Source organism: Astatotilapia calliptera, chromosome 3 (assembly GCF_900246225.1).
Source record: "Astatotilapia calliptera chromosome 3, fAstCal1.2, whole genome shotgun sequence".
NCBI classification, from domain to species: Eukaryota; Metazoa; Chordata; class Actinopteri; order Cichliformes; family Cichlidae; genus Astatotilapia; species Astatotilapia calliptera.
The window spans coordinates 19,071,834-19,090,712 of NC_039304.1; the positions used below are offsets into that span (position 1 = coordinate 19,071,834).

General features: G+C 43.3%; 1 protein-coding gene across 5 annotated transcripts in view; it reads right to left on the minus strand.

Moving 5' to 3' along the window:
• Window positions 1–1,496: 1,496 nt before the first annotated feature.
• chd3 (chromodomain helicase DNA binding protein 3) overlaps window positions 1,497–18,879 on the minus strand; it is a 59,740-nt gene continuing 42,357 nt past the window's right edge. For 4 of the 5 annotated variants that reach the window (XM_026162176.1, XM_026162177.1, XM_026162178.1 and 1 more), the window contains exons 39-41: window positions 18,121–18,284; window positions 17,666–17,792; window positions 9,644–12,484 (exon numbers count right to left, since the gene is read on the minus strand). In XM_026162176.1, coding sequence (XP_026017961.1) covers window positions 12,216–12,484; window positions 17,666–17,792; window positions 18,121–18,284 — 560 coding nt within the window. In that variant the 3' untranslated portion in view covers window positions 9,644–12,215. Of the gene's footprint in view, window positions 3,685–9,643; window positions 12,485–17,665; window positions 17,793–18,120; window positions 18,285–18,879 lie in introns of those variants that run through there. The other variant, XM_026162179.1, reaches the window with a different exon arrangement.

An 18,879-nucleotide genomic window follows, 5' to 3' on the forward strand; every position in this document is an offset into this window, starting at 1 on the left:
TCTCTACCACCGTGCTGACAGTTGCTTTGTGCTGCTATGTTGTGTTTGATTTTCTCCAAGCACTGTGCATTAAGCCAAACATCTGTACTTTGTTCTTGTCTGCTCATTGTTCACAATGTCCCAGAAGTTCAGATGTAACTTCATTACGAAAAGAGTATTAGGGCCACATTTAGCCCCCCCCCCAAAAAAAGATTGTTTTCAGAATAAAATGAAAATTTCAAGAAAGAGATATTGAGACATTGTGGTCATAGTTTGAAAACAGGTTGAAAACATGGTGCAGAAAGCTGCATCTGGTCAGAACGACCTCCCCCCCCCCCAACTTGAAAGAGTTGGCCGGATTTGTACAAACTGAAATATCCGGCAGTGTACAGATGCAAGGATGTTGATGGTTACACCCTTGTGCAATAAAGAGGATGATGAATCACAAGACACGATACGACAGACGATCATTTGTTTCACAAATTTATCTAAACAAAGCATTTTGTAGAGCGGGCCCCAACCCCTAAGCCACACACTGGTACTGGTCCGTGAGTCGTTTGGCGCCGGGCCGCGAGAGTTGAGGCTCGGGTGTGAAATTCATGTTTTTTATCGTGTTTTAGCATTATTTTTTAATCATTTTTATCTTTAACTCGGTTTCCCTGAGTCTTTTCCCGTATCTTTTTTTTTTTTAGTACCGGTACAGGTTTTATTTTGTTGTATTTATCCGCAACACCTTAAAGGCCGGTTCGTGAAAATATTGTCGGACATAAACCGGTCTGTGGTGCGAAAAAGGTTGGGGACCGCTGTTGTAGAGGGTATAGGAGCCGTGGTAGTTGTTTGGCTTGAAACGACAACTGTAATCTCCACATTTTGGCTTTTTTCTCATTTGTTTTAGTTAACATGGAGCTAATACTCTGTCGTACTTCACAAACATAAGCTTCTTTTTTGAAGAGGCTCCTGAAAGTCCTTCAAACAAGCCATAACTGTTCAGTCTTTTCCTAATTGTGTTGTCTTGAATCTTAACATTTCGCATGCTAACTGAGGCCTGTAGAGTCTGATATGGAGCTCCTGGGTTGTTTTTACAGTTTCTTTGAGCACTGCACTGTCTGAGATTAAGGTGAACTTACTGGGATGATCACTCCTGTAAGACCGTGGCATTTATTTATTGATTTTTTTTGACACAGCTGAATGTTTCAGACCAGTAAACTGTGAAAACTTCAGCTTTTACATCACAACTATTCAACTGCATTTAATTATCAACACCTGGCTGCTATGTACTGGCTTAGTTCCTTCGTTTTTCACAGAACTCTAAATGCACGTGTTGTGTTTAATCATCCTTTCAATTCAATTCAGTTTTATTCATATCGAGCCAAATCACAACAACAGTTGCCTCAAAGCGCTTTTTACTCAATGAAGTCCACAGAGAGAATTTTTTTAATCATTTCATTCAGTTTTATTACAAACAAAACAAAAAAGGAAAGAAAGAAAGAAAGAAAAAACGAGGAGATGCGTCATCATTGAAATGTTTTCACTGCCATTCATCATTTAATCGGCACCAACTACATACACAGTGACACAAAATACCCAGAAATCAACACAACGTTTTGGAAAGAGGACAAAGTAAAACCAGAAAAAATGAACTAAGTGATTGATTTGATGTAACATTTTAGTTCAGGGGTTGTAAAACATTTGTAAAATGGACTCTGACTACTTCCTGGGAAGAGTTAAATGTATGGGATAAATGAACTCCTGTCTACCATGATTTTTTTTTTTTTTTTTTTTTTAGGCTTTTTAACGTAAAAGAGAGGATGTTGTAGGATTAACAGGTTGACATCAGGTTCTTAATTCATTTTAATGACTTTACATTTCTTTATTAAGGCTTTTTATTAAATGATGCGGTATATTAAGTGAAATTTTTCAGCATGACTGTATTTTTCCTAGAGTTAGATAGTATGCATTTTCATTTTGCTCATAGAAGCATTTAGGGTTACACATGTCCCGTTTTCTATACACGTACGTCATTTGCAAGCCCCAAATCTAAAATGGAAGCGAGGGGGGAGGAAAAAAAAAGTTTTCATGTAATATATCTACTTCTGAAGTTAGCTCAACTTCTTCATTTACAGTCTTTCGTAATCATCGGACGAACATGGCGAAGAGGTGCACCGTGTGTCGCACATACTGTGTTGTTTTTCATAGTTTCTTGTTACAAAAAATGTCTTTTGGTAGAAGCTCTTTCTCAAATAGCAACGGCGAGAACAACAGCAACATCGACAACGACAATACTCATAATCGCGAGAGTGAAAACACAAGAGAACACGAATGAGCTGTTTAAATATGTAAATTACTGTATATCACAGGATTTTGTAGAACGAAAAAAGAAACTTGGAAATGAAAAAAATACAGAAAAAAAGGGTTGATTGAAGGGGCACGGGGAGGGAAGGAAAGGAGGGAGGAGTGCTGAGGGTGGTCGATAGGATTTAATAACACTGACTTGCTTATGAAAGGTTATAAACATTCATAGGAGGTTTCTGAAAAACCTTTTTCTGGAACAAACCCCCCAAATACCTCAAAGCTCTGTACATAAACTAGGAACGAGGGGAAGCGGGAAATACTTTGTGGTCAGACGAGTCCTGAATATATGCATCATACCTTTCTGCGTGTGTTTTATCGGAACATGTACCATCAAAACAAAGTGAAGGTTAAAAAAAACAAAACAAAAAATGAAAGAAGAAGAAGAAGCCGGAGCTGTGCTTGGAGCTGCTTGGACTGAGACATCGGAGATTCAGCCTTTCTCTGAGAGTTAGAAACAGTATTAAAACGACTGTAGGCACAGCTTGACGTATATATATATTTTTCTTCCTTTCTCACGAGACAGCATTATTGTGATTAGAGCATGCTTCAGGAGGGGGGTGGGGGGTGGGGGGCAGATGGAGTGCAATGGCAGAAATGAGTTTAGTTTCACATGCAGCTTCCTGTCGTGGGTTATAGGAGCAGAAGGGGAGGAGGAGGAGGAAGAAGAAGGTTACATGGTCTACTTGAGAAATCTAAAAAGGTTTCTAGGGTTGAGGTGGGTTTAGCGTTGTGTTTGCGTGCGTGTGTGTGTGTGTGTTTATGCTTGCATTTGTGTGAGGTTAGAAGCATCCCTAAAGGAGGAGGAGGAGGAGGCCGCTGCGAGGAGGCCGTTTATGAGGAGTATAATGGTTTGAGGCAGACAAGAAAAGGTCACAGGAAGTTTTTTGAGACAAGTTGGACTGCGTGTACTGTCGGTGTGTGTCCGTGGACAGTAAGTGCACATGTGCGTGAGTGCTAATGTCCTCTGCATGTGTGTGTCTGTGTGTGACTTGAGCTTTTTAGGGAGTACCAGCCAGCAGAGTAACATTTTCGAGGACTTCTGCGTGTATGCGTGCGTATGTGTCAAAGAAAGGAACTACAATCACTAGCGGGTCAACAAGTTCACCCTCAGTCAGTCAATTACTTTGTGATGTGGAGCTCAGCGACGCTGGTTTCACCGCCAGAACTTTCTAGGAGAGAAATCAAAGGTGTCTTTGCAGCAGACGGATTTCAGTGTGTGAGTGTGAGCGTGTATGCGTGTCTGTGTGGTTTAGTCGTCGATACAGATGACCTCTCCGCTGCGCTGCTCCCGCCGGTTGACTAGCAGCTCTGCTTCCCGCTCCTTCTTTACAGACATGGGAGGCCCGTTCAGCACTGCCGGATGGTGACGGTGGGGGGAGAAAGAGACACGAGTTCAGTTTAAGCAATTCGGCATGAAAAGTCTTTTCTGTGACGGATACATCTGACTTGAAGCCTTGTGCTCGTTCCTAACTCGATGCAGAAAAAGAAAAGCAGATTCTTGTGTTATTGAAAGTGTCGACAGGTTTTACCTTCAATAAATCACTGTGATTTGGGTTAAAAGTGCATTCTGGATGCGGGGCTGTTGGAGAAAGAGAGCGATATGTCTTTTCGACACAAAAACAGTAAGAGGGCACTGCTCTTCCAAATCATTAAGAGGGGAGTTGTGGTGGGTGCCTCCGAGCCAAGGGAGAAGCTTCCACATTATAAACGAAGCGTGCAACGGCGACACCAAAGTGCCAAAAACTGCAGTTCCTGGACTTTCTACGGACAAACTCAACACCATTATAAAGGATGTTTTGGGACTGGCACAGTGCAATGCAATCCACAGTTTTGCTCTCTATGGATGGTTCCCTCTTTATGCCAACTGTGAAGTTGGTTTAGGTTTTTATAACTCGTACAAGGCTTTTTAAGGTAAGCTAAAGACCCTGCAATAATACAGGGAAAACCCCCAGGTAGGTGCTTTCTATCCGGTTGTTCAGTGATGACACGACGAATCCTACTTCCAGGCCTAAAGTAGTCTGCGTTTAATATGGCTTTTGTGTTGTTAACATGTTTAATGTTATGTATTTTCTTCTATTTAATCTCAAAAAGCTCCTAAAACAGTCAGTGATCCCTGTTGACCTCCCTCGGCTTTTATTACCACTAATCATTTATTTAAGCTCAGTTTTTAAAACCTTAGGATGTAACTACAGCCCAGCCCATGCAGCAGTATATGAATGGCTAACCTCGTATTGTGGATGGATTATCTCAGTTGTTGTCCTGGCTGAAGTTTGGTCCTTTTACAGCATCCTGCCATGCGATTACATTTGTTCCTGACCACCGAGAACACTCACGTTAACTTTTATTGAGTGGAAAAAAAGTTAGCTTGTTTATATTATGCTAACATAGCTGTGTCGCTAGCGGTCACGTAGCACATCATTATATACCAGCTAACCCAACTTCAGTAACCCTACAAACATCACTGCTGTTTAGTTTTCTGTCTTCATTTATGTTGGAAGTGATAACAGAGCTGTACGTTTTAATTTGTTTCCAAAACCCCGCAGTCAGGACATGCTATATTGTATTTAGATAGAAGCTAGCGAGCTAACTTCCTGCTAACTTCTAACTCCGTTAAATGTTATAAATTCCGTTTTCATGGATGCCTGGATGTTAAACTCAATTGTTACACCTGGTAGAGCAGAACGCTGATCGTTTTATTAAAGATGAAAGACTTTAGACAGTTTTTCAACTCTCAGTAATGCCATAGTGATCGTTTGATATATGGACCTGCAGCGGAGTTTAGGCCCAGACACGGCTAGTGACGTCAGACTGAACAATCGGATAGTTCTCTGGTTGAAAATATCTTGTTGATGTCAGAGTTCAGAGGAGAATGGCCAGACTGCTTTGAGCTGATAGGAAGGCAACCTAACTCAAATGACCACTTGATACAACGAAGGTACAGAGAAGGACAAATCTAATGCAACTCCTCTCTACTAAGAACAGGAAACTGAGTCTCAATTTCTGCTGCAACATTGAATCAGCCTTGAATCAGTGGTCCAGATCGGTCCCCTAGTACCAACTGAGCATCATTTAAACACCAAAATCTGGACCAAAATCTCTGACGGATGTTTCCAGCACCGTGTTGAAACTGTGCCACAAATAATTAAAGCAGCTCTGAAGGCTAAAGGGGATCCAGCCCATTAGGTAAGCTGTACCTAATGATGTGTGGTGAGTGTGTATAAGTCAATGTTTTGCAACATGGTGCAATTCAAAATCTTACAAACAGCAATTTTCATTCTATTGCGGGGCGATCGTGGCTAAAGAGTTGGGAGTTCGCCTTGTAATTGGAAGGTTGCCGGTTCGAGCCCCGGCTTGGACAGTCTCGGTCGTTGTGTCCTTGGGCAAGACACTTCACCCGTTGCCTACTGGTGGTGGTCAGAGGGCCCGGTGGCGCCAGTGTCCGGCAGCCTCGCCTCTGTCAGTGCACCCCAGGGTGGCTGTGGCTATAATGTAGCTTGCCATCACCAGTGTGTGAATGGGTGGATGACTGGATATGTAAAGCGCTTTGGGGTCCTTAGGGACTAGTAAAGCGCTATATAAATACAGGCCATTTTTTACCATTTCTATTTTTTGGCGAATAAGTCCCACCCAAGTGTGATTTTTAATACTTTTAATGAGAAAACTTGCATAATACAGTACATCAATATATCATTTTACATATCCAGTATCAAGTTTGTTTACAATATTGACCAAACCTCAGAATGCATAACTATTAACCTGGACAGAGTGAGGCCAGCAATGAGTAAACACACACTTTATCCACAAGCACGCACACGGTCACACAAGGACACATATGCACACACACACAAGCACACATAAAAATTAAGTTCTTTGCACAGCTGGCCAGCAAAAGGATCTGTGCTTCCCACATTTGCGCACCATCATGAATCTGCTCAGGGAGTACAACGGGGAGTTTAGCGCTCCTTTCGAAACAAGGCCAAGAATGGACCAAAAGAGGTCTGACTTGCGCCACAGGGAAAGAAGTGCCATAACACCCCTGTGCAGATCAAAGATGTCATACGAAGTGTATTGAAGTGAAGACGTTTGGTGGGGGTGGAGGGGTGTTGAAGCCGTGTGCGTCTGTCTGAAACCAGAGGGGGGGACCGCTTATGGGGAAACGTATGGCATTTCGCCAGTGGAGGCCAACAGAGGAGATCAAGAGAATGAGCCAGTAGAGAGTTAGTGTGTGGGGCAAGCAAAATCTGATAAGAACCAAAACAAATCGAGGTAAAGACTGGGTGAAAGAGCAGGAGAAATGAGGAGTTGCATAAAAAAAAGAAAAGCTGCAGAAGACAGAAGACTGTTCAAATAATGAGAAAACACTCTCTCTTTAATGTTCTTACAGCAAATCACAGTACGCCTTAAAAATCTTCAATTCATAATCTTTAATGAAGGAGTCATCAAATCAGAACAACAACTCTGGTTATTGTGTTTTTTAGAAATCGGTACTTAATGAGTGCACCTCGTGGCAGAGTTGCGCCATGTTTGGACACCAGGGACTCACAGGAATGGACCAATGCTTGTTGTTTCTGATTTTATCTCAGTGAGAACAGCCTCACTGCTGGCTGTTTACTCTTCGCTTCCTGCTGGCGCTCTTTCACTTTAAAAGCACTGCCATGGCAAAAAAGCAGGGAAATCTTTACTATTAATTAGTCACATAAACCCAAAACACGTGGATGTCCCAAAGTCCTTTTTTTGTTGTTGCTGTTTTTGATTTTGAGCTTTGCTGGTAAATGCTGAATGCTGCGCCTGGTCGCACTGGTGGAATTTGTCCGATTTTATAAGTGTGAAAACAATCACCGTGAGATAATGCTGCCAAAAAAAGCCAAAGGAAAGTCATTAAATATAACCATTAAAGGTAATTAAATGCTCGACATCTGAATCTTTAATTTGAAAAAAGGTCTACCCAACAACAACATTTCAGGTTTCACCTGCTGAAAAATGGGACTCAGTTCTAAAGATTAAGGACTCTGAACCCTCACAAACCCACAGCACCTCTTCAGCAGGGCCCAAAAAAGGCATTCAAGGTAAAGAAGGAGTGGAGATAAAACAGGAGGAGAAATTCAATGAAGCACTTGTACTATACCAGATAAAGATTCCCTCAGCGATGTCTGCAACAGTGTACATGTCTTTCTGCTGCCAAAGTAACTCTGCAATACTTCAGCTCTATCTACTCAAGCTCCTCCCCTTCCCAGCCCCCCCAGCGTTGTGTGCAAGCTCTCAGAAAAGCCATCTTCTCCTCAGCCTGAAACTCTGGACTGAGCTGGATGGTGCATCTGAAATCTAAAAGGCAGTAAAAATGATTCCTGGCCAACATGTCAGTCTGTGTCTCTCCCTTGTAGGTCCTGCCTACTCTTTGATAGAAGTGAATGCTGCCAGGTTGGCAAGAAAAGCAGCATTTTTTTCCCCTCGCTGAAAAGCTTTGCGTGAGTGCATCAATACAAAAACCTCTCAACAAGAACAACCCTGTGTCTCTAAACTGTCAACTTTTCAGGAAGTAAAAAAAGAAGAAAAACAAAACAAAACACAAAAACGCGGGCTTGTTTTTTAGAAATCTATAGAGCCCAACTGAGAGAGAGAAAGAGAGGAAAAGTAAGACGTGCATGTAGCAGGAGGTTCACATACAACTGAGAACGAAGAATATGCTTCTGGAGGTACAAATCGTAAAATCGAGCTCTGAAACTGTGAGTGGTTTTATTTATAGGCTAGAGAAAGGACATCCCCACTCCAGAAAATTGTCAGGAAATAAAGATTATCCCCCAAAAAACATATTGGTAAATTATTCTTTACGTATCCTTCGTGACCCTGAATCTTTTTCTATTCTCAGTCTTACTAATACCTGAAGCCTCACAAATAATTTCTAAACCTCCCTCAGGTGGCTGTGACAAGGAGGTAGAGCAGATCATCTACTAATGGGAAAGCTGTTGGTTCGATTCCTCGGGCAAAATACTGAACCTCAAGTTGCTCCTGATGTAGTCATCAGAATGTAAATATGTCGGCTACAAAGCGCTTAGATGTACAAAAAAGAGGTTGTGTGAATACAAGTAGAGCAGAAAAGTGCTATATAAGAATCAGTCCATTCAAATGAATGTGACTGCCATGTTATCTGACTACTAATACAGACAGCAGCCTAATGTCTCCAAACACATATTTGTGTTAAGATGTAGACTCTTTCCAAGGTAGAAGATATTTGATACTGGAAGCTTTCTGGCCTTCATTTGTAGTTTGCTTGTCCAGAGTTTAATGATTAACCACATGTGAGCAGGCTTCAGCTGCTCACGGGCGCAATCTGTGTTAAGATATCATCAGCCGATATTAGCTAATTGACAATTGAACGATATCGACATTTATAACGGCTGATAAATTTTAAAAAAGAAATGGAAGAACCATCATTAGCCATCACTGACGTTGCATAGTTTTCCCACCAGAGGGCCTTCTGCAACATCCCTTTTGGCAATCCGGTCGTTAAGTGATGACGTGACGAATCCTACTTCCGGGCCTAAAGTAGTCTGCGTTTAATATGGCTTTTGTGTTGTTAACATGTTTAATGTTATGTATTTTCTTCTATTTGATCTCAAAAAGCTCCTAAAACAGTCAGTGATCACTGTTGACCTCCCTCGGCTTTTATTACCGCTAATCATTTATTTAAGCTCAGTTTTTAAAAACTTAGGATGTAACTACAGCCCAGCCCATGCAGCAGTATATGAATGGCTAACCTCGTATTGTGGATGGATTATCTCAGTTGTTGTCCTGGCTGAAGTTTGGTCCTTTTACAGCATCCTGCCATGCGATTACATTTGTTCCTGACCACCGAGAACACTCACGTTAACTTTTATCGAGTGGAAAAAAAAGCTAGCTTGTTTATATTATGCTAACATAGCTGTGTCGCTAGCGGTCACGTAGCACATCATTATATACCAGCTAACCCAACTTCAGTAACCCTACAAACATCACTGCTGTTTAGTTTTCTGTCTTCATTTATGTTGGAAGTGATAACAGAGCTGTACGTTTTAATTTGTTTCCAAAACCCCGCAGTCAGGACATGCTATATTGTATTTAGATAGAAGCTAGCGAGCTAACTTCCTGCTAACTTCTAACTCCGTTAAATGTCATAAATTCCATTTTCATGGATGCCTGGATGTTAAACTCAATTGTTACACCTGGTAGAGCAGAACGCTGATCGTTTTATTAAAGATGAAAGACTTTAGACAGTTTTTCAACTCTCAGTAATGCCATAGTGATCGTTTGATATATGGACCTGCAGCGGAGTTTAGGCCCAGACACGGCTAGTGATGTCAGACTTAACGACCGGATAGGTTTTCAGAACGCTACAAACAACAACCAGCGGATCTGAGCAGACTTCGGGCAGAGCGTAAATGAATAACTAGTGCGAGTGAAACCTGTTCATGTTTCGTGTGTCTGAAAATAAATAAATAAATCAGCCGATATATCGGATTTTTACATCACAGACATTAGTATCGGTGTTGATCCTATATATCAGTCAGGCACCCGGAGGAACATGTTTCCTAAAATGCAGTCTCATAAAAATCAGCTCATGACTAACGATAGCTTAGCTGTTTTATTAGCTTTAAAATGCATCCACTCCTGTAAACATGAAGTCTTGAGCTACAAAGTTGTGAAATTATGGAAAATGTCCCTCAGTGGTGAAGACACTGTAAGTGCACTATTCTGTCATTTTAGCTCTGTTCCACCACGATCACTCGCTGCTCCCGGGGATGGGCAGGATGCATATATTGTATTTATTTTCTCTGAAAACAGCTGCCTGCAGCTGGAAACAGTCTTGAGAGCAGTCACTGAACCAAAACAGAGCTAAACCGAAAGGTGCTAAAATACTCCCGACTGCTGAGCCGGACGATATGTGTGCACTTCACACGTACAACATATTAATGCCATCTTTTCTTTAGATAGAAAATACCAACGAGAGCTTCAAGTCATAGTTTTGCTTATTTTAGACTGAATTGCAATCAGGATAACAGACTTTAAGGTATATACTGACTGATCTAAGATGTTTAGCTTATTTTCTAAGAGCAGAAAAACATATTTGAACAAAATACTTTAATATTTCTAGTAAGCTATCCAAAGTCGTACTGACATCAAACAGGCATGTCAAACAGTTGGCACAAATCACACACATTCACACTCATTTCTTAACCTACAGACATGCACGACATTCTCATTGCAGGCCGCACTGCTACCACACTTCTCCGGTCATTAAGTCCTTTAAACTCAAAGGGAAATACCACTCAGTTTTAGCTGAAAGCAATCCAAATTCATTGCTTTTTCCCTTTAGATACGAGGCAGAATGGTTCATCTCTAGGACGCCACACAGCGCGCACACCAAGCTGGAAAAACGATGACACGGTCCAGAATGTTTTATTTTCTCGGGGTTCAGGGGACATTTTCCAGCGTGGAATCCATCACGCTGTCACAGCGAGGAAACTCAAAGAACAAAAAAAAGAAAAAAACGCCTTCAAAGAGAGTCTCCCTTTTTTCTTCGATGACAGATTACAGTCTTCATCTTTTGGGAAGAGCCGCTCATAAATTATGATCTTTTGTATTTTTCAGTGATTAGGCTTAAAAACAGGAAATGTAAGTACTTCATTAGAGTGATATTCCCCTTCAAGTGACCCCCCCACTCCCCCCCAAAGAAAACGGGTGCAACAGTAAGTATGCTTTCTAATACAGTACATGTCTTTGCTGTCCATCAGTTTGGGTTAGAGCTGCCAACCGCTGGACAAAGGCATCGTCTCAGTTTTTACATCTATGCTTCTTGTTTGGACTCAGGAATGCGAGAGAGGGCAAGAGAGTCCATGGGAAGTCGTGTTTTATACTTAGAAAACTTTTTTCTTCTTCTTTTTTTAAACTTTCGCCCCTCGATTTTGTTGTTTTTTCTTTGCAAGATAATCTCGGTCCACTTTATCTCGCTCGCTCTATTTTGAGTTTGGGTTTCATCTGCCTATACTCAGCAGATAAATTCACTTGTTTGCAGGTTTTACAGGTTGTGTGCGAGTTCCAGAGCGTGTAATATATATGCATATCTGAGCGTGTTCGACTGAGAAAGAGAGACGGAGGAGTTGAAGACTGCGGAGGAATGAGGGAGTACGGGGTCAGATCGAGGGGACAGCCTTGTTCAGCCAGCCGGCGAATGAAAAATTGATCCGGAGGGAAATCTTTTTCTTGTCTCAGAGGGAGAAATAGAAGAGCTAAAGAAGTCTGTATAGGGAGGAATTAAACGAAAAAAAGATCCTCTTTTGTTGCATTGTTTTTTCTTTTTATTCGGCGTCTAATTTAGAGTTTTTGAAATCCTGTGATTGCATTAAGCAGCTTTCCCAATCCCACCCCCATTCTTTTTGGCCAAGGCCTTCAAAGTAAGGTTCGTTTGTTCCAGATAAGTACTCTCTCTTTTTGTCTCTGCCCCCACCACCCCCACCACCCCCCGGGCATCATTAGTGCTTGATCTCAAGGCCAGATTTTCACCTCTCCCTTGTTATTTTGGACTCACTCCTTATGCAGTTGATTGCTTGTTTTCTTTAGTGGATCAAAGTGCCGCCGCTACTTTTCTTTTCACATTTCATGTCCGCTTGTTTTGTGTTTTTTTCCTTTCTGCCTCCCATCCTTATTCAATCCATCCAGCGATCTTTTCTTCTCCCTTTATATCCCTCACATTCCAGCTGTGTCAAAGTGCTCTATCCTTGGATCCTTTTTGGAAACGCTCTCATGCATTCGGCTTCTCGTCTCATTTTTGTTACATTCCACGATTGTTTTTCCATCCAAACGTCGCCCTGTTTTTATTGTTTTAGTGTTCACCTCCCCGCTTTTGCCCCTCAGGGTTTCTTTGGTCGCCCGTTGCGCGGCAGGTTCTCCACTGTGTTGCTGAGGCGGTACTTGACGATGATGCTGTGCACCGTGGATTTAGGCATCCTCAGCTCCTGCCCGATGGCCCCCTCTGACTTTCCGTCCTTCCAAAGGTCCACCACACGCTGCCGCTGCACCACATCGTGCTCCTTGGTCTTCTGGCAAACGCTGGCAGCGGTTGGCCCTCCGGTGGCTCCACCAGCAGCTCCCCCGGTGGCCCCAGCAGCGGCGGCGGCTTCTGTGGGGGCAGACAAGCGGCAGACTGTAGTGGAGGCTTGGAGAGGGGAGAAGGATAATGTGACACTTAACTGGTCCCTGTAGGGATTTGCTCTTTTAGTTTGCCTCCCTCCTCTCTGTGGGGGGGGAGGTCGGAGGTCAGGGGAGAGCTACCGAAGCTGGAGTGGTGGAGGGGTGGGGGGAGCTGAGGTTCAGTGTCCTGCTCAAGGACACTTTAGCAGGATGGGTACTTGCAGACACGCGTGCTCCACTCCATCTGTTTAATGTTTACGCCTCTAAAGGATGAAGTCTGGTCTAATGTGTGGGACTCCTTCTAGCACAGATGTGTAGCATCCTGATGGCAGAAACAGGCTCTCCAGAATGCAACTCGAGTTATTGTGCAAATGCTGACAGACTGCCACGTGTGAGACATCACCAAACAATCCTTCGTCAGAGCATTGTTACGTTTTGTTGCGCGGTTCACAGAGTGCAGCTAAAGTAGTAGATGTGCACTTAAAGTGCCACAGCCCGAGTATTTTTGGACATGTTTTGTGTACTCAAGTGTGGGAGCTTCTCTTGGGGAAGTGCGCTGTTAATGGAGGGGGGGGGTCGCAGAATCAGAGAATTGTTATTTTAACTCCGTCCATTTCTCCAGCTCACTTTTTTTCCCTCCCCCCCTCCCCCTTTCGGGCTCAATCTAAAAAGGTCACGACGCAGCGCAACCCCAATCAAGACCGTAAATGTGGTCTCATTTGCTGCATGCTTGTGCCCCGCTGCGGTGCTCGAGACTGCAGCCCCCAGGCCCACGCTCAGCTTCAGCTGCAGTCTCGCCACGAAAAGGCCCCCGGTGAGCAAAAAAAAACCCCCACGAAGCAACACAGCACGCGTGTGACTATTTCTGAAGCAGCCGGTGCTCGGCCCAGCCCTCTGCCAGTTCACAAGTCACAACACGAGGTTTAAACAACCAAACTCGTGCGGCTTTGGTCCCTCTCAAAATACCTTGGTAGAAAGTCCGAATGTTTTCTTGGCACGGGCCGAACCCAGACAGCCTGAGCATAATGACATTTTCAGAGATAGGCCCTGGCTCTCGAAAAAGCAATGCTTTTGACAGATGTCTCAGTCTGCAATTACAAAAAAAAAAAAAATCAAGATACACCGAGCGAGAGGGACAGGAGAAGCACTTGGAGAGAGAGAGAGAGAGAAAGCTGGCTATTGCGGTTTTTAGAGCTAAAGCTATTGGGGAATATCAGGTTTTACCAGTTATCTCTGCCACATCGCCGCTATCTAAACATCTCCAAACACGAATGCACATGCAGAGCAGAGAGCGCGTCTGGAGAGCACATGCTGTTACCAAACTAATTACGAGAAAATACATTCTGGAAAAACTGCCAGCGAGCCCTGACAGACTGCAGACGAGGAGAGCTGGACAAGAAGTCAAAATAAAATAGATTTTTCTTTTTCTCTGCTTTTTTAACTCTTAAGCCCTTAACTCAATAAGTAATTAGAGCCACGGCAGGACCCAAGAAGAGAAAATAAACAGGCTCCTTGGGGCAGGTTTGATAGCGCTCCGGCTGTGCTTTATCGTTGCACAATGTGTCATTAGATCCCGTAAGTGCTGAGCTGAGTATTGAGGTTTCGAGGCCGGACATGTTAAGAGATGAGAACGCCTTAATATAGCAGCGCAGCACGCTCGTGTTTGATTTGGGTAATGTCTATTTCAGGTGTCTATCTGGCAGCCACATCAGAAAGCTCTGCTGCAGATGGTTTTTTCCGATACGGACTCCTTTCTGGATTTTTAAGGTTTCACAACTAAACCTGCTTAGGGGTGAGGGGGGAGATAAAGTGACTGTTCAGAGTGCCTAAAAGGGCGCTGCTTTAGAAGCCATCAGGTAGCTCTTTCAGTCACACGACACGGCATTAAAATGAAACCCAAGACTCGAGCAATGATCCGAAATCTACGCGTAATGCAAAGACATCCTGAAATACCCGATTCCCCAGGCACGCTCATTTCAGCGAGGCCTCTGCAATATTTTTCCATTTTCTTTTGCCTAATCTTTTTCCACAACAACATAACCATATATAGCTGGAATTCCTTAAATGACATCTTTAAAAATAGGAGCAGCACTTTGGACCGGTTTTGTCCATCAACGGCGCACGTTGCCAAGTAATCAAGTTCTGATCTCTGCGGCCAGATCTGGGCTTCTCCGTCGGGGTGTCTCGGAGGCTGGAGTTGGCGCGCACCCTTTCAAATATGAAACTATAAAAAGTGTGACCGGTGGGATTTGTCTGCTTCTGTTTTCTCACAGGTTTCTTTTGCCAGAGCAGATGGTATAAAATCAAGGAGGACATTAAACAGTGAAAATGAATGGCTCAGTCACGCTAGAGAAAAAAATATGACAGCAACCTCCTTGAGCCTAGGAAAAGTCAGCGGTTGCCCGGTGATTGGATTTTATTTTTTTTTTCACATCTGGAAACTCGTTAGAAGTAGAAGCAACTACCAACAGACTAACCTCAGGGCAACAACTTTCAGTTTGAAGTCGATTGCACAGGATGCCTGGTTGGAGGCAACCTGTCTCCAAACAATTGCAGCCTGACTCAAACAGATTGGAGGTTAGCCAGCAAGACATCAACCTGAGTCAGTCTGCACTGATAAGCTCAACTCGTGTGCAATGCATCTCTTTGCAATAGGGGACTTGACTCAACGCATCTGCATAGTACTTATATTCCTATATAAAAGAAAGCCTTTCTGAGCACCTGTGATATTTTACAGTTAAACTGCTGTTCTGCAGTAACTATGTCACTATCTGTGGAGAAATGTCTGAATTTCTCTTTGGATGTCTGTAGTTAATGTGAATTTCTGAGTATGCAGACTGCAACAGATTTGCAATGTTCACTGTTTCCACCGTTAATGATCATATTATCACAAACAGGTTGAATGTAACTGTCAACTTAATCCAATTTAATCACAAACCAATGCAAACTGATTTGGTTTTCTTTCTGTTTTATTGCTGCCCGACTCACTAAAGTTTCTCTGAGGATAGCAACTGACTGCAAGTAGCAAAAGCCCAGGTTCCCATCTTTGAAGCAGCTATTTGAAAGGCAACAAGACTGAAAGAAATTACAACCATTCATTCCTCAGTGTGACTGTAGCGTAAGGATTAAACCCAGTTAGTGATGCAGTTTAGCAAAAATAAGAACGCTAAAAACTGTTGCAGCAGATTCTGAGATTTAGCCACTAGTAATCAGTAGCATGGGTGAAGCACTTCCCATAATGCAACACAGTACCATCTTTTCATTATACCCTTCATGCCTGGTTAATTACTATAGCTTTCAAGAACTCTTGAAAGCACTTTCTCTTTGCTTTCTATTTTGAAGCGAGCTGAGACTAAAAGATAGTTGTCTGTCACGCTGATCGCTGTGTCAGATTACACAGAGGCATAAAATCCTGCCACTTTATGACTGACAGACATGACAGACTGCACCCGCTGAGTCACGCTTGTCATCCATCAAAACATGTGTGTAACGAGGTGCTAGCTTGTAATTTCCAGGATAGCAAGGAAAGGAAAAGGAACAGAAGATGGCAGCTGAAGCAGTCATTATAATATTGAGTTCTGACCACACAGGCAACATAATTCCTCTTTTGCATTGTCATGATTACAGCTGTACAGAGCTCAGCGGTAGAAAAAAATATCTCGACAGCTGGAAAAAGCAATCTGAACCGAAGGGAACCGTCGTGGATGACACCAACACATTTTTAACATGCTAGAGCGACACTACAGGAGGCTGTCAGGCATGGAGCCTCGGTTTTAGTCCGTAGGCGAACAGACGGCCCACATCGTCTGGATCGACCCACGATCGCAGCGTTATCATGTAGTCTGAACCTGGCATTAAATCAGCTCTCCTCAGGCCAAGAGCAGCTGGTGTATAAAAGTGCACTAAAGTTTTCAGTGAATGTTTGGCATGACTGAGTAACTAGACGCCGTAAAGTGTGTGCGCTCAATACAGCTCGTTGGCACGTTTTTACAAATCTGTAGATTTTGCAAACGGTGCCTGCTCCGAGCCTGAAAACAAAAGCAGAACTTTGGCCACATCGTGAACAGAATTTAGAATTTGAAACCAAGGTGGAGTCTTGAGAAATATCAGCGTGCGACTGCTGATAACAAGAAAATTATGAGTAAGTAAGGTAAAAAACACAAAAGGAGCCACCAGAGCGAACAGATCTGTTTACAAATGACACTGGTTAACAGATTTGTTTTGAGTTCTGCTTCATGAGACGTGGAAAAAACTGCACGGTGGTTGTTTTTCTTGGCTTTTAAAAGATGACTGTCTGTGATTGTAAGGCAGCATTTGCAGTCATTCATTCAGACAATGACTCGGAGCAGCTCGGAGCGGCAGGAAGAGATTTGACTGAAAATGATAAACTGAGAGAAGCTCAACAGCAATGAGTTACCTGCGACCATAAACTCTGAGCTCATTTTAAACCTGTGCGAAGTGTGAATTTGCACAACCCCGACCACAATGATCCCTTTGACATCACCAGAGTAATTTTCTCAGACTGGATCCAGACCCAGAAATAAAAAATTTAAAAACAGCACCACGGCTTCCCACAGGTTGATGAGAGCTCCTCCCGATGAGCAGACTGAATTTTTATGTGGAAAAATCGATGGGAAATTACTAAGACAAACTGAATGTTGCGCCTGAGCCAGCAAAACCATCTCCACCGCTGTCAATTATCAGCACGTTAACGAAAAACAAAAACAAACATGACTACGGCCACTTCAGATACAGATTTAATGCACAAAATGACTCTAAAGAACCCTTAAACTGACGCTGCGGCGCTGCTTTGTCCTTAAACATCCTTAAATCACGTGCTGTGATAAGAATCAGTTCCTGAGCCAGAGGCAGAGCTGCACTGACACAGCAACAACACCTCCGCAGAGAAGCATAAATCTGAGTAAAAGTCATCAGCTTGCCAAGTGTCAGACAGATCAAACAAGCTTCTTCTTCTGTGCTATAATTACTGAAGCCCTAATGCCTCGAGATGTTCGATTATCACTCAGTAACTCACCTGTTTGTCTCTCATACGTCCACAAACTGCATTTTCTGCTGACAAAGCTTTTTTTTTTCTTTCTTACTGTCATATTAAGTACACACTTTGGTGCTTTACAGCTGCTACAGTGTCAGCGGCGCCTCAAACACTGACCTGATATGAATGATCCGGGTGGCATCTGACTGTAATTGGCCCCTCCCATGTGTAGGGCGCTCGGGGGCGCGGGTGTGAAGGGGGCTCCGTAGTTCTGAGGGGTTGCGTAGGGTCCTGGAGGTATGGGCTGTGGAGAGAGACCGTGGGAAAGACAAAAAAAAAGGTTTTCTTTAGAAATTCTGCACGTGGTGATTTTAGGAAAATCATAAAATAAAACGAACCCCCTTTTGAGTCGTGCAATGTGACCAAAATAAAAAGTGCCGAGTAAGCAGCTGGGGAGTTAAAAAGTGCCGGTGGGTGAGGATAATGGGCTCTATGTTTTCATTGGATGTCTTCCATCTATTATTTTTCCACTGAGGGCTGGCAAAGCTCGAGCAGGTTTCAACCTGTCAGCGTTTGTGTGTGTGTGTGTGTGTGTGTGTGTGCTGTATTTAGAGGCAGCCTGATGTGCTGACCGGGGATGTGTGCGTCTCTGTGCCCTTGCTGGCCAGTCGGCTGAGGATGCTCCTCTCTGACATCTGCAGGCGGGCGGCGATGGGTGGGACTCTGGACAGCGTGGCCGGTAGCCGAGTCACGTCGGCCTTCATGTCGCTCAGCAGCTCCTCCAACTGGTTCAACACTGCAATGACAACAACAATAAGAAGACCACAATAAGAAGAGCCACCGACCAGGTGCTTCAGCTTCTCATTTTTATTTCGTTTGCTCAAAATCTTCAATTAATATGAAGAAATGTGCTTTTTTTGGAAGGTGGCAGTTCAGGTGTTTCACATCCGAGGCTGCTTCTGTGCTATGAAGGTCAAGACTATAAATAGTCTGCTTAAGCAGCTTTATTTCAACAAGCTGTTGCTTTTCTTTCCTCAAATGCTGAGAATAAATGTTTAAATAGCACATTGTTGATGCTGTTTTTGTAAGAGATTACAGTTCCCATCCTCCGGTATCTGCCCTCTCTGTCATCGCACCCTAACAAGTAATTAATCACCGTCCGCAGCGGTGCTGATAAAAAAAAAAAAAAAGGTTTTCGCCTTCATTGCGTTCGGGTCTGTTAAGACGTACGAGACGAGAACAAGACCAGCAGTGTGCTGAGCGTGTTATTCTGTCGACAGCGCGATATAAACATGGACGGGCTTGCAAAGGAGCCAGCGAGGAAATGTTTGGAGCTATCACTTATCATTGTGTAAGCTTATCTGCCTGCCGTTTTTTTGAAGTCAGCTCCA